The 14,559-nt window shown below is 35.5% G+C and overlaps 1 protein-coding gene across 5 annotated transcripts in view; it reads right to left on the reverse strand.

The window, feature by feature from the left end:
* Window positions 1-14,559, reverse strand: part of gro (TLE family member transcriptional corepressor groucho) — a 127,554-nt gene that overhangs the window by 38,309 nt on the left and 74,686 nt on the right. For 3 of the 5 annotated variants that reach the window (XM_089090713.1, XM_089090711.1, XM_089090710.1), the window contains 2 exons: window positions 9,735-9,788; window positions 7,039-7,145 (listed from right to left, as the gene is read on the reverse strand). In XM_089090713.1, coding sequence (XP_088946839.1) covers window positions 7,039-7,145; window positions 9,735-9,788 — 161 coding nt within the window. The remainder of the gene's footprint in view (window positions 1-7,038; window positions 7,146-9,734; window positions 9,789-14,559) is intronic. The other 2 variants (XM_089090714.1, XM_089090712.1) reach the window with 1 other exon arrangement.

Consider the following 14,559-nt stretch of genomic DNA (forward strand, 5'->3'; position numbering starts at 1 on the left):
ACGCGACCCCATTTGGGGTCACGACCCATAGTTTAGGAAGCCCTGTTCTATAATAACGGTTCTTGTTTCCTAACGGTTGTAGGCAATATATGTTTAGGGATGCATCCACCACCGCACGGCAGCATATCCTGAAAAACTGGGACGCCACATAAATAGCCTTTCTTTGATGCTAAACCAATCAATTTTAGCCGTATTAGGCAAGGGCGGATCCAGGATTTTTTTTCGGGGGGGGGGGGGGCTTTACTAATTTTTGACTCAGTTTTCGACCAATTTTACTGATTTTTACCTAGGTTTTACTAATTTTCGACTTATTTTCGACTCGGTCAAAAATTTCGGGGGGGGGGGGTTCAAACCGGGTAACCCCCCCTGGATACGGCCTTGCTATTAGGGACAAAACTGTTGTTTTGTTTAACAAAACGGCAAAAATCGTTAATTTGTTGTCCCATCATTCTTAATACTTTACACTAACAAACCTCGTTTTTAATGCTTCGTGCCGGGGTTTCACATTTCTCTCGTTCAGACAACCAAAAGGAAAGCCAAACCTATGAACGGGTTTAAATTTGTTGAAGATCTGGTTCTGAACAGACGAAGTTCAGTAAAAGTTTAAAAAAGGGTCGTGGTTCTGCCGAAAAAGATTGCTTTCCCTTTTTACAGTCAATCCTTATTTTAGAGAATAGCTATGTGAATGTACAAAGGCAAGTCAATCAAGTGATTAGACAGCAAAGTCTAAAAATCAGACGATCCGATTGGCTTATAAAAGGTGTGCATGGCATTTGGAAAAATGGAAGCCAATAATTTCGTCGTTCCAATTTTATGCTGATTTAGAGGGTGCTTTTTCGCCATAGATGCGAGTTACGATAATCTTGCAGCTGATGATTTGACAAACAAGAAAACCCACTTTAACACATTCATCAAAACTGCTTTGAAACTTTTACTGTTCTAAATGTAAGAAACACATCCTCTGTCATTAATCAGAAGCGGTAGAGGTACAAAAAACAATTTAAACATACCCCCATCTTGCCCAGCTGTTCACCCTCATTGAATCTTGCATCCAAATTAGGGATGAATTTCATTTCAAAATAGTTATCAAATAATCTTTAACATATCGAAGCGAAGCTATTAACAACCACTGGCATAATCATCACACTGACTACTTAGATCGATAAAAGATCAATCCGTTTCTTCCCCATAGGGTGTATAGTCTATTAGCTTTTGAATTGGTTATTATCAGCTGTTAGCGTCCTGGGCTTTTAATGAATGATGCAAATTGACAACCTAAGTGGTAAAAAAAAGGTGAATTTCAAGCCTAATACAATATCTTCGATTCCCAAATTAATAAAGAAGACAAAACCCAGCATGAGGTAAATGTACTAATGAATTTCGATCTGATGACAATTCATTGAGGGCAAGTAAATATAAAGAGGTCCCTGTAAGTAATCACGCAATCAATTAATGGCTTATAATTAATATATATATATACCTATATAGGCATATACACCGTGTATACCAGCTAATACATGTGTATTCAAAATACTCATCTACAGTCAATAAAGCCACCTAAACATAAAGAATGATTCAGGCCATATTTAAACGAGGGGTCATCCACTTTCTTCTATCTGGTGTGCATCTAAGAGTGTACCCTATGCTACACTCTTCTCCACCTAGTGGACGTGATTTCTGAAAATTGGCAACCCCTCCATTTTAAAATTTACCGCGGGTACATTTCACAGCCAAGGGAATAGTTTTTTATAATCAGTAAAACTTTAACACAGCGAGTGATGATATCGTATTTAGACAAATGGATAAAAGAAAAGACTTAGTACGTTAAAACAACAACTTAACACCCCTGTGTAGATGTATCAATACAAGGTAGGACACTTAGTATTTTCATTTTTTTTTTTACTTACAAATCGGAATTTCATACACACTTTTTCACGGGAAGGGGATATTGGGAGGGACAAAAGGATGATCTCTCTGCGTCCATTTATGCTGATAATTATTTAGACATTAACAATTTATAGGATATATAGGGTAAATATCAGACAGTATTATATCTTTAGATAAGGTACTGTCCTTGTATGGTGTACCAGATGAGTGCGTTGAAGTGATTAGTGCTACGTACAAGAATAGCATTGCTTCGTTTAAGGTAGAAATCAATGTGAGCAGTTGGTTTGGTACGGAATACGGAGTCCAACAAGATTTGTTTTATCCCAGTTTAAATGAATGATTTCGATAAGAATTTTTCCAAAAGAACGAAGAACAGACCATGGAAAGACATAATACTTGTGGAGAAGTAAATATCTCCTAGACTTGCATTATGTCGATGGTATGTTTGCTAGTTTTGAGTTCAAGGCGTGAGAATATGTTTGAAAATTAATGCTGAGATGAGGTTGATTAAATTAGGAATAAATATGAGAATCATGGGTACTTTATTAGTAGCCGGGCAACACGCGAGAAGTGAAGTTTGGTTAATGCTAATGAAATAAAACAAAGTGTGATAAAAATATAATGGTTTAGAAACAAATTTGGGCTATATAATTGCACATTAGAGGATTAGGGGGGGGGGTGAAGCATAGCATAAATTTAATACGTAACATAACCTAGGTACCTTTTTTGCCCGTTTAACCCCAAAAAACTTAAGATTAAATCTTTGCCACAGAGTGAGCAATAACTCACTATGCAGCGGAAACCCTTTTTTCAATGGTATCTTTAACATTCTATATGCGGCTCTTCTCGCCTGTTTCCCGGCTACTAATAAAGTACCGAATGATGGCATGATGTAGGGTAACGAGGAAAGTGACCAAGTTAATAGCTTCACTTACAAAGGTAGCACTAATAGTAAGGATAGTGGGTGTAGTAAACGCACAAAAAGCTGAATAACCAAGGTATAGTGTTTTTTCTTTTTTTTGCACCAAAGAGGTTCGGGAGAATAGAAAGACCGGCCTTAGAATTAAGATTAGGATCCTAGAATTCCCAGTAATGACAATGGTCAATTATAGCCATGAAACGCAGAAAATCCTAAGGTTGGGGATAATAAGTTCAATTTTCTAGGGAGATATTGAAACAGAAGTTTAGTGTTGTCATATTTTACCGATCGTAAACGGCTAACATTATGCTTTTTGGCCATCAGAAAAAGGCCAAACTAAAAGCGGAACGTCCTCCAGTGAAATTAGAAGATGTCGCAAGAATATATCCAAAGGAAGTATGCGTTTCATGGGAGTGAGTAGAGTAGATATCTGAACAGAATGTGGCAGGAGAGGAGTGTTCGCATCTGTGTTGGCATGAGGCGTGTTGGTGCTGCGATGAGTTGATAGTAGTGATGCATTTTTTTAGGAGTTTTTTTTCTGGTATCCTTTGAAGTATTACACAATACCTCCATTTGTAACGCGAAGCAACTTCTGCTGATGTTAACATGATATCCAGTTTTTTTCCGACCCAATATTTACGTTCCAGTCATATTACGTTTGAAACTCTAGATCCACTATTAGGCTACTACCTAAGAGATTATGTTGTCTCAGCTCGCTGTGCCCATCTCTTCTCAATTATAGAATCGCGTGTACATCCAACTTGAAAGATATGCGAAGCTATCATTGTTTTTATGTTAATGACTGCTTTTAGAGATATGTCAAAATATGCTTGTCACAACTACAAAGTTTTTCTGTGTTTGTGGCATGGCAGCAGTGATTCCAGTTTCAAAAAAGGTAAAACCCATGGCAGAAACAAAGAAAACAAAAAAAATAATGACATCATTTTTTGATGAGTCTACACGAAAAAAGGTTTCCAAAATATTCCAAATGGTGAAATTTTGATTCGAAGTTTAATATTTCGTTTCTCCGTGTGGCAAAATAGTGTTTGAAAAGAACAACCGCTGTTTGAGTTTATTTCTCAACTTTTAAGAGCTATTCAGCTGTTCATGATAAAACAGTACTGGTGCGTTATATGGTCACTTCTAAAAAGTCCAAGTTTGGTTAATGCTAATGAAATAAAACAAAATAGGATGAATATATAAAAGTTTAGAAACAAATCTGGGCTATAAATTTGCACATTAGGGGTGGGGGGTTGGTAAAGCATACCATATATTAAATACGTAACCTAACCTAACCTAGGTACCTTCCCCCCTAAACCTAAAAAAACAACAGTTCAAATATAGTAAACGCAATGAAAACCACGCATTGCATTCCATTTCTCTATAGCGGTCTCTTGCAAATAGCCCGTCTGGCGGGTTTCATCTCTCATTAGTATATAAATAAAAGGTACATTAGTATATAAAAGGTCCCTCCCCCCCCCCTAAACCTCAAAAAACAACAGTTCAAATATAGTAAACGCAATGAAAACTACTCTTTGCATTCCATTTCTCAATAGCGGTCTCTTGAAAATAGCCAGTCTGGCGGGTTTCATCTCTCATTAGTATATAAAAGCGACCATATAACGCACCACTACCGATAAAACTAAACAAAAATGGGTATTTGTCTAGAATCCGGTAAGTGCGCAGAAGTTAAGTTTCGTTAATGCCAATGAAATGAAACAAAATAGGATAAAGATATAATAGTTCAGAAACAAATTTAGGCTATATATTTGCACATTAGGGGGGGGGGGGGTTAAGCATAGCATATATTAAATACCTAGGTATCTTTTAGTCTCACTAAACCCCAAAAAACTAAAGTTTAAATATAGTTCCCGGGGTGAGAAACCCTTTGTTTATACCTCACACGGCAGCGACAACCTGTTTTCATAAAGATATTTGCAATACATTTCTCGGGGCACTCACCGGATTCGAGACAAGTACCCAAAAATGTTTGATTCTAGTAGCTTCTCAGCCTTTTTAAGCAACGGAGTAATAAAGAAAAATGGGTACCACATAAATTTTCCTAAACACAGATTTTCATCAAAAGTCTTTCAATTCACAGATATTATCTTCTTTTTTTGTCCTAGCCTAAAAAAGAAAGAGCCCAACCTTAGTATCACAACTAAAAATATGAGCAAACAGCCCACATGGTTTCTGGAGCTTTTTTACATTCTGAATTCCCTTTATAGTGATTATATTTCTTAAGTAACTTTTAGCACTATTCAACAGAGTATAATTTTATGCTTAATTACTTCGGACTCTTTCGAGATCAAGTGGTTTAAATGATATCAGTTGTGTACGGTGCAATTTTCCTTTCAACTGGGAACAGGAAATGTTACTTATTAAGCTCTCTCTCGAATTGATTGAGGATATCCAATATTATACAGACACTTGAATGCGTTCCCCTATAAGAATCAAAGAAGGCTTGGGAATTATTGAGGGGAATTTAACACTGAGTAATGTCTTTGTTGTTGTTTTTTTTCTTATTTGATATATGATTTGAAAAGAGCCCTTTTCGCCAGGAACGTGACGTTTTTCCAACTGTTAAAACCCTTTGCACTTATCAAATACTGCTGATCTTCTCTGTGTGTGCGTGTTTGAGGGATGCATGGGAGGTAATTACCTGGTCTTTCGTTCCAGGTGGGTGCAAACAACTGTTGTACAGACCTGTTGTTGGAACTATCTTAGTTTACTATAAATTATTTTGATTCCTTCGTCTAAGTTTCCAAGCAAGGACGTACGCAAGGGAGGGGCCTCCGGCCCCTCCCCCCCCCCCCAAAATCTCACGATTTTTTTCATTTTCCCATAATTTTCTGATTTTTCTCACAGAATAATGGGTTTGAAGGATTTGACCCCCCCCCCGCCCGAAACAAATTGGGCCTCCCCCGAAACAAATTTCTGCGTACGTGCCTGTTTCCAAGACCGACTGAACACCCTTTAGAATAAGGGTTGAGTCAAAATCTTACTAAAATTTTAGCCACCAAATCACACGACCCAATTTCTGAGGGGGTGTCCACCCCCTCGCAAATTTCAAGACAGCCCAACCTTGAAAAAGAGATGGTAGATTTGACCTTTAACGAGTGGATAACAATTTCAAACCTGAGTTTAATTTGAGCATGGGAATAGCATCAATTCTTCTTTATTCAAAATAGTTTTGTTTGGGCGGTAGAAGCAATTAGCGACAATACCGCCAAATCAGACTGAACAAAGTAAAGCCTCCAAATCCTAACCTTCAGACTTCTTGCTTTATTCTTTGTCAACATCATCTTGATGAAAGTGTCAAAATCAGTAATGACATGCCGATGAAGCTTAACCACTATACGTACCGATAGTCTATTCGCTGACAGTATCCTTGCTAAATGTAAATGCCTTACTTGCATAAAATGTGACAGGTAGAAAAAAATCGGTTTACACTTTCTTTGAATGACCAATACTGGAAAGTACTGATAAATAACGGTATCTCTGCCAGCAAACGCAATATCTTGGAAATAATCCAAAAGAAATGCTTAGACTCTACTTCGTTTCAGTTGGGGAGTATAAACAGTAAGAAAAAAACAAAGGAAACAAATTCTACCTCTTGTTAGTAATGTGCCTTACAGAAACCATAAAGTTCCAAGAGCATCCGCATAAATACATTCATAAAGGCGTTTGCAAAGGCCCGGAAACAATTCCAAATACCACAAGGCTTTAGATGACATGTAATTTAAAATGTGTTATTTCCATAAAGGACCATTAAATTTTCGAAATATCAATTTCGCCACTAAACAATTTCTAGAAGTAGGCCTACATTAAAATTGATATCTCCTATGGATAGTGCATTAACGAAAATCCTTTCACACAACAAGTGTATTATTTTGTAAAATATTAGAATTAGAAAAGAGATTAATTTTACATTATTAGGGATTAAACTACAATTAAAAGGACAACAGACTTATAAAATTTAAAGACATCAACTCCATAAGCTTGTGTTGCATTAAACGTCATTCAAGATATTCAAAGCTACAATAAACTTATTGCTTCGGGCACGGAGGATGTGCGAGCAATGAAGTAGATTTATGAGTACATGTTTACAAAAAATGTATTTTCTGCTTCCTTTTTATTTCCAGAAATCGAGATAAATGAATACTGGAATTAACTATTTAATTTTGGACAACCAATAAGCACTGCTTCGTAAAAAAGTGAAAACAAATTACCTATGGGGTATATGTTCCTTTTTATGCAATCCTTTATCCAGACCATTTTCCCGGGGAGAGGTTGCATCACTGGAGGGTGTAATTCGATCCTGTGAAAAATATTTATTCTATATCAATTTGGTGTAAAAACACATCTGGGAAACGTCAAGTCAAACAAATTAGGAGAGACCTTTCCCTATTTTTATAGGATGCCATGAGCCAGACAGAACATAATGCCAATAAACCAACACTAAATTGGAGGAAAATAAATAAAAGACCGTTACTTTGAGCAAAACAATCAATTATCTAGTAATAACAGCGGAATGGTTGCACAGTACTGGCAACTAAGAAAAGAAAATATGTACAGTTTAGAGTAATTAAGCAAAAGAAATTCTAGAATAAAATTGGCTATAATCAAACGTGAGGGCAAAATACAAAAAGAGAAGTAGATAAAAACTGAGAACAAAACACAATAAAAAATTAATGAAAAAGAAAGATAAATCAGGCACGTACATGGGAGTATTTTTGAGGAGGGAGGGGTGATCAAAGACTTTTTTAATAATTTGAATAAGAAATTTCCGAGAATTTTACGATTTCAGGGGGCCGAGCGCCCCCCCCCCCTCCCCATGTGGGAAACTGTAATATTCGGCAAACAAATAATGGCGAAAAAAGCAAGTGGAAAGAGCTGCTCTATTTATCAAACTGACCATGCTACTATCAAGCTGTTTGCTCTTTCGGTACTTCTTTGCTATATGACTTTTGATTCGGTAGGCTCATATGGGAAGACCATTTTGATTGTCCCATGGCCTTATAAAGTTTGTCAACCTTTCAACGTGCCTTTTCAACATTTCATTTTGCTTTTTCATTTACTAATGTACTCGTTTTTATAGCTTTATATTTGATTTCCTATTTAATTTTATGTGAAATTGGAATGCCCGGATTGTAGTTGTATATTTGACCAGGTCTTGAAAGCTCTAGTTGAGAAGCACTTCGATTACGAAGAAAAAGCCTTGCACATTTAACGTTAGGATTGCAAACATTTTGAAATCGTATTATAAAATAAATATTATTACCATTTTTAACACTGGATTTATCCCTATGATAACTTAAAGAACTTAATAAGTTCACTCACAGGGAGGGGGGGGGGGTCACCTTGTTTTTACCCCAGCCACAGTTGCAGGGTCTCTGAAGGAGACCAGTTTAAATTCCATAATAAACAAATTAATCTCCATCTGTTGTAATTCTGGTTCGTTGCATATGAATCCCGTTTAATTGAGATATAGTCCAGTGTGGGACTGACGAGTCCAGCTCTCTTTAAACGTTCATTAACAAGAAAAATCAGATTACTTAGTGGTTAAACAAATAGTTTTTCCATAGTTAGACATCCCTCATCTCCCTCCTCAGAGGTAAAGGGGAGGGTCCCAAAGTTTGAAAAACTACATAAAATAGCTTGCCTTTTGACTAGATAAAGGCTACAAAAAGAATATGTTCATAGTTGGCTCCCTTCCCGAAATGAGTGAAGACAAGATATAATCCTATCTAAGGTCATGTATTCATGTGAATTTGAAAGCGTATGTCTCGGTAAATGTAGTCAATTAAATTACAAAACCGTATATTTCTTGGACTAAAAAGACCAAGTTATTTCATTCATGTCCGCTCTTTAATATCCTTTCCCCCTTCATCTTTTACCCACTCGAGTTTCAAAGAAGTCTCGAAAATTGTTTAATCATGCAAATTTTATTCATGAGCATAAGCTGGAAACGAGTGAGAGAAAGAGATAAAACATTAGTCTTTCCCCGTCTTTTCTTTGGCCCTGTTTGCTTCTCCCTGTGAAGTCATATAGAAAACTTTTGTAAGTATCTTGTTGCTAGTTCAAATGGGAGAGAACAACTTCGAGTGGGATCCGTTTCGAAAAGGAAACTTATGGAAGAAACTTTGCAGAGTTTAGAAAACCCCCCATGCGGCTTAAGTTTCAAGTTCAAAGGAGTAGTTGCAATGAGAAGAAACTTTGGATTTGCCTTTGCAAATGGCCTCGGAACGAAGAAACTTTATAGTGATAAGTATTTGCAAACTAGGCTGGATAAATATAGAGAAGTATCGACACGGAACAAACTGTAAATTTCGCCACATTAAAGAAAATGGACCAGCTTGTTTTACTTTTCTCATGAGAAATTCATTTAATAGAACATAAAAATGCAAAATCGACAAAACGGCCAAATCATTTTTTTTTTTGCAGTATAAAATTTTATTTGCTGTAAACAATTCAATCAAAAATTTTATTTCTTTAAATTTCCACAAGAAATTTCGTTTTGGGTAGCCCCACCTGACAAAGGAAATGCCACTCAGATTTAATATTAATTTTATCTTCTTGTAAATACATCACTCATTTATGTTTGTAATTTCCATACAAAAAAGGGAGGGGTATAAATTCCTTAATCACAGCAACATTCAAATTAAAATTTAAGATTTCTGATAACTTGAAACTCTGCACAGTAATTAATTTACGGTGGGTACTCAAAATACTTTTTGTTGCATAGCTAATTTACTTATTTCCAAGGAAGTAGACAACTAAAATATTTCAGCATTCAAGTTTGCCTACTTTTTTCTATGGTTAAACCTTACTACAGATCAAAATTTCTAACATAGTTAACACGATAACCAAGAAAAATTAGTAGGGAAAGGTCTCTCCTATTTTTCTAATGAACTAAATTGCATACCTCTACTCCATCATCCACGACCAAATCTTGATCACTTCTTTCGCTGTCACTCACCTAAAACAAATAAATTGAAACATTAGCACAATAAATTTTAATACGATATCCGCGTTCTTATCGTAGATTTTTAATTACATGTTTGTTTTGAAATCTTACAGATGGAAATGTTTGATTCTCATCCGCGAGAAGGTCGCAGGCCAATTTAAACAGATATGTTACATGTTTTGTGTAGGCCAAGTATTAAGATAATAACAGTGATAGCGACCACAAGGTTGGTATCAAGTTCCATAGACAACATATTTAATAAATTAACATTAATTCCCTCCATAGCAATCTCCCATCTCTAAATATGTAGCCAATCAAAAGCTAAATATAATTCATTCTTGTCAAATGCAAGGCAAACCCCAGAGTACGATTTCAATATATCATTCTTGGAACCCTTGACAACCATTTAATATTTCAAAAACGGAGCTGAACACATTCGCTTTCACTGTGCCAACAGGCAGTATACAGGTGGTAATGAATAGACTAGCATAATCGGCTTCCGGTTTTTGGTTTAACTTCCCACCTACTTAGGTTTTATCCTCCCCTCAAAACTGCGATGCGTAAGATGACACCCAGACATCAGTTGCTCAAATCTGTTGGATGAGTCTCATAGGAAGAAAATAACAGCCTCAACATTATTTCGGGTTTGTTAAATAGTTCAACATAATCCAATATCCAGAGCATAACTAGGACTGCCCAAAGATGATAAAATTGATAGAGGGATTATTGGCAAATATAGGAACAAACTACGAATATCCCAAAACCTTTTTCTGTCAACTGAAAAAGAACTTGTCGACCACTTCAACGGATATTGATATACTCCAAGAATCTGATTCATATTGAGTTCAGTTTATATGGCTGTATAACTTTCGCATACAATTGTGGCCGATAGCAGCCCTTAAATAATGAATATCGTCTGTACAAAACTCGGGATCCGCATTATCTTAAGTCACAGTAGAAAAGGGTCCTTATTAAATATCCAGAACACACTCAAGAAGTGAAGTTACGTTAATCATAATGATATGTACCGAAATATGATGAAAATATAATACTTTAGTAACAAAATTATGGAAACTACTACAAACAATTATGGAAAGCAGGCTGCCCAGAACACATTATATTAAATGCCAAACATAACCAATTCTATATATTAAATATTTAACTAAAACATACCTGCATAGTAGTTTATTCCACGAAAGAATAAGCTAATTATAACCGAATACGAGAGAAAAACCGGTTTGCTCAGATCAAACAAAGCAAACTTCTTGAGTATGTTCTGGTTATTTAACAAGTACAAAAAATAAGGTACTTTCGCATTATCCGGGCCTCTCGGCTTAATCACTATAGAGAAGGCAATGATAAACCCGTTTTTGACATGATAACCGCTGTAGACTAGGCAATGATAGCGTGGTTTTCATTGCGTATAAGATATTAAACTGCGTTTTTTTGGATTTTAGGGGGCAAAGGTACCTAGGTTAGGTTATGTTACGTTACGTATTTAATATTTGCAATGCTTTACCCCCCCCCAATGTACAAATATATAGTCCAAATTTGTTTCTAAACTATTATATATTAATCCTATTTTATTTTACTTCATTAGCATTAACCAAACTTTACTTTTTAGAGAGGCCCGGATAATGCGAAAGTACCAAAAATAATAAAGATACCAAAGAAAAGCTCATATTCTATATAGATAAAATCTTTGTAGCAAGATTTTCTAGATTTTTCTAAGAGGTCATTTTCTTTAGATATAGGCCTAATACCAAATCTTTGGTCATTAACATAATTACAGCTAAGTAATAAGGGATTTATTGGAAAAACTACCGACTTTGGATAACACTAAGAAGTCCAATAACACTTATATGCACAAAATACTCCAACATACTTAAAATAGCTAGCTGAGGGTGATGCTAGAATTAAAGTTAATTATTCATTAAGATTAACATTAATCTTTTACGTAAGTCAACAAATAATTTCGAGCCTCGTTTTAATTTGCCAATCATGGTTCATAGGCTCCAAAGACATTAAGAGATACTGCTGTAATTTTAATTGAGGAAAATCCTATTATCTCCAATTAATTCAGAAAATATTGGTACTTGTTGAATATTCCGAAAAAACTTAAGTTCCTGATTTGTTAGATGTGTCTAAAACCAGCTTGTCTGTCTGCACTCGGTTATAATTAGCTTAGTCTCAGTGAGACAAACTACGATGCAGGTATATTTCAATTAAATATATAATTAAATATAGAGGTGATTAGGTTAGGTATTTAATATGCGTCCTGGGCATCCTGCATTCCATAACTTTCTTGTGTAGTTTCCACTATATTTTGGTATATTTCATGAGGATCAACCTAGCTTGACTTCTTGGGTGTTTTCGGGATATTTAACAGGTACCAAAATATTTTCCAAGATCTGGTCGAGAGTGACTTCTGGGAAAATTGGCGATGACTAGCATAATGACATAAATGATATTCCTCGTCTTAATTCTGTTTGTATTTTGCAACCCGTTACACATGCATTATTTAATAAGATAACATTTTTCTCAGACTCACGAATCGATCGTCTATTCCTGAATATCTACAAAATACAGTTATTTTTTTTTTTACTACAAATAATATTAGTGAAAACTTTGAGACCGCCTCGCCCCCTGGGGCAAATTCCGCTGCGCGCGCTCTTCTTCCAGCTCACATTCTGTTCAAAGCTCCACTATGTATTCCCTCCTATAAAGCTCCTGGTTGCTTTAAATCTTTCAAATTTCGTATGCTCGTTTTCCCAATAGATAATATTCGCGTGCTTTGAGGCTCCTTTCTTGATCCACGACGTATTTTAATATGTATTAATTAAAAAAACAGTTCTCACGGAAGCAAAGAGTGAAGTTGAAACTTACACGAACAAAAATTATTGTTTTGCAGGTTACGTAATAAACTGATCCTGGATATTTTCTAACATTTGTACAATTCTAAAAACTAGCGCTTTACTGAGAAAACGAAATCGACCCCAAAAAACAGGATGGTCTCGCAGGATAAGAAAATTCCAAGAGTAACCTACAGAAAATAAATTACCAATTAATAAGTCTCTCAAGTCTTTCACCAACCATGATACGGGTTACTTTTAGTGCACAATTACAATTTTCTAAATAACTCAAGCAAGCTCAGTTTTCAGAAAACTACTAGTTTTAGAATTCAAAAGATATTGGAAAATATCATGAGTTAGTTTATTTAAGCTAGTTCTGAAGATTTACCTTGCGTAACCAATGGAACAATAATTTTATTCGTTTTAAGTTTCAAATTTGCTCTTTACTTGCGTAGCCTAAATATAACTTCATTCAAATTGATTTTGATCGTTTTTATTTTTTCAACATATAAAATAAAGCATACAAAAAGATATTAATTTGAGCTATGAAACTAAAGAAGGCAATATTATTTTTGCGACACTAAATTCAGGTTTTACTTCCTACCCTCCTAAAGCGTTCTTACAGGGTATGTGCAACTTTGTCACATAACTAAATACCCGTGGGTATGTTGTGACTGGTATCTTCGAGAGTTTGCAGATGAAAATAATTCAAGTATTTTCATGAAAATAAAATTAAATGTAATTTTTTCATTAGGCAGTTATTTTTTACAAACGATTTTTTTTTAGTTTCCGCTTACTAAGGGGACTGGAAGGGGGATGATACAAGAGGATGGATTATAAAAAGTACGTATCCAGGGGGGATTAGGGGTTTTTCAACCCCCCCCCCCCATCCCCAAAATGTTTCTCCGACACGTAAAAACGTAGCCTAGCAAAAATGAATATAGATAAGTTTTTGATGCATTTTTTAAAGTTTTTATTTTATACCCCAACTCCGAAAACTGAAAACGTCCTTGGACTGTAAGCCTGGCTAAGGATTTTCGAACACAAGAAATGGTAACACAAGAAACTATAATGGTAACCTTATTATACTTCCAAGCCTGTCAACTCTAGAAGGTATCAAATAGGCACTTTAAGATGCAGTTATTGAAACGAAATTATAACTATAAGAAGCACATATAGAGAGGCAGCTTTTGAATAAGTTATTAAACATCTTTCTGTGATCTTAAGGCAACCTCTTAGCTCTGGCAGAAAAACAAATTATAAATAAATAATAAGATACATGATAACCATGCAAACAAAAAGTGATTTTCCTCGTTTTTCAAGTGGAGGGGCTAAGAAAATCAGTTGAAGGTTTTAGACAACATCTCCATATTGATCCTCTTTCGGCAAAAATAGAAGTTTTGTGGCAAAAAATGGCAGAAAATACCACTTTGCTGTGGCTTGATCTCTCTCTTCTTTTTTACATAAAAAGGTCATAATATGCTGGTGATTGAGCAACAATCTTGATAGTCAGTGCAACATTTCTTGATTGGGATTTTAGACTATGACAAATTGATAGGCTATGTTGAAATTTGAATTTCCTGGCATTTTGACCCTCTTGTGGCAAAAACTGATGTTTTATGCCAAGAGTTATAGAAAACACCACTTTGCAGTGGCACGATCTCTTTTGTTACTTAAATAAGTTATCTGCTAACAATTTGGTAATCACTGCAGCATTCATGTCATTGTCAGCTGACGATTTATGAAGAAAATAAAGCATTCGTGTCATGCTTTAGAGTCGTTTTCCGAAATGGGAGCGGGGGGGGGGGGGGCTCTAAGCAAAAATGGCACAAATTTTTTTTGTGGCATGATCTCTTTTTTAATTAAAAAGGGTCACTTAGATATGGCAATTCCCTTTCAAATGAGCCCTATTCCAACATTCTACAACCACT

Source organism: Artemia sp. Qi Xiang Cuo, chromosome 6, assembly GCF_049724085.1.
Source record: "Artemia sp. Qi Xiang Cuo chromosome 6, ASM4972408v1, whole genome shotgun sequence".
NCBI classification, from domain to species: domain Eukaryota; kingdom Metazoa; phylum Arthropoda; class Branchiopoda; order Anostraca; family Artemiidae; genus Artemia; species Artemia sp. Qi Xiang Cuo.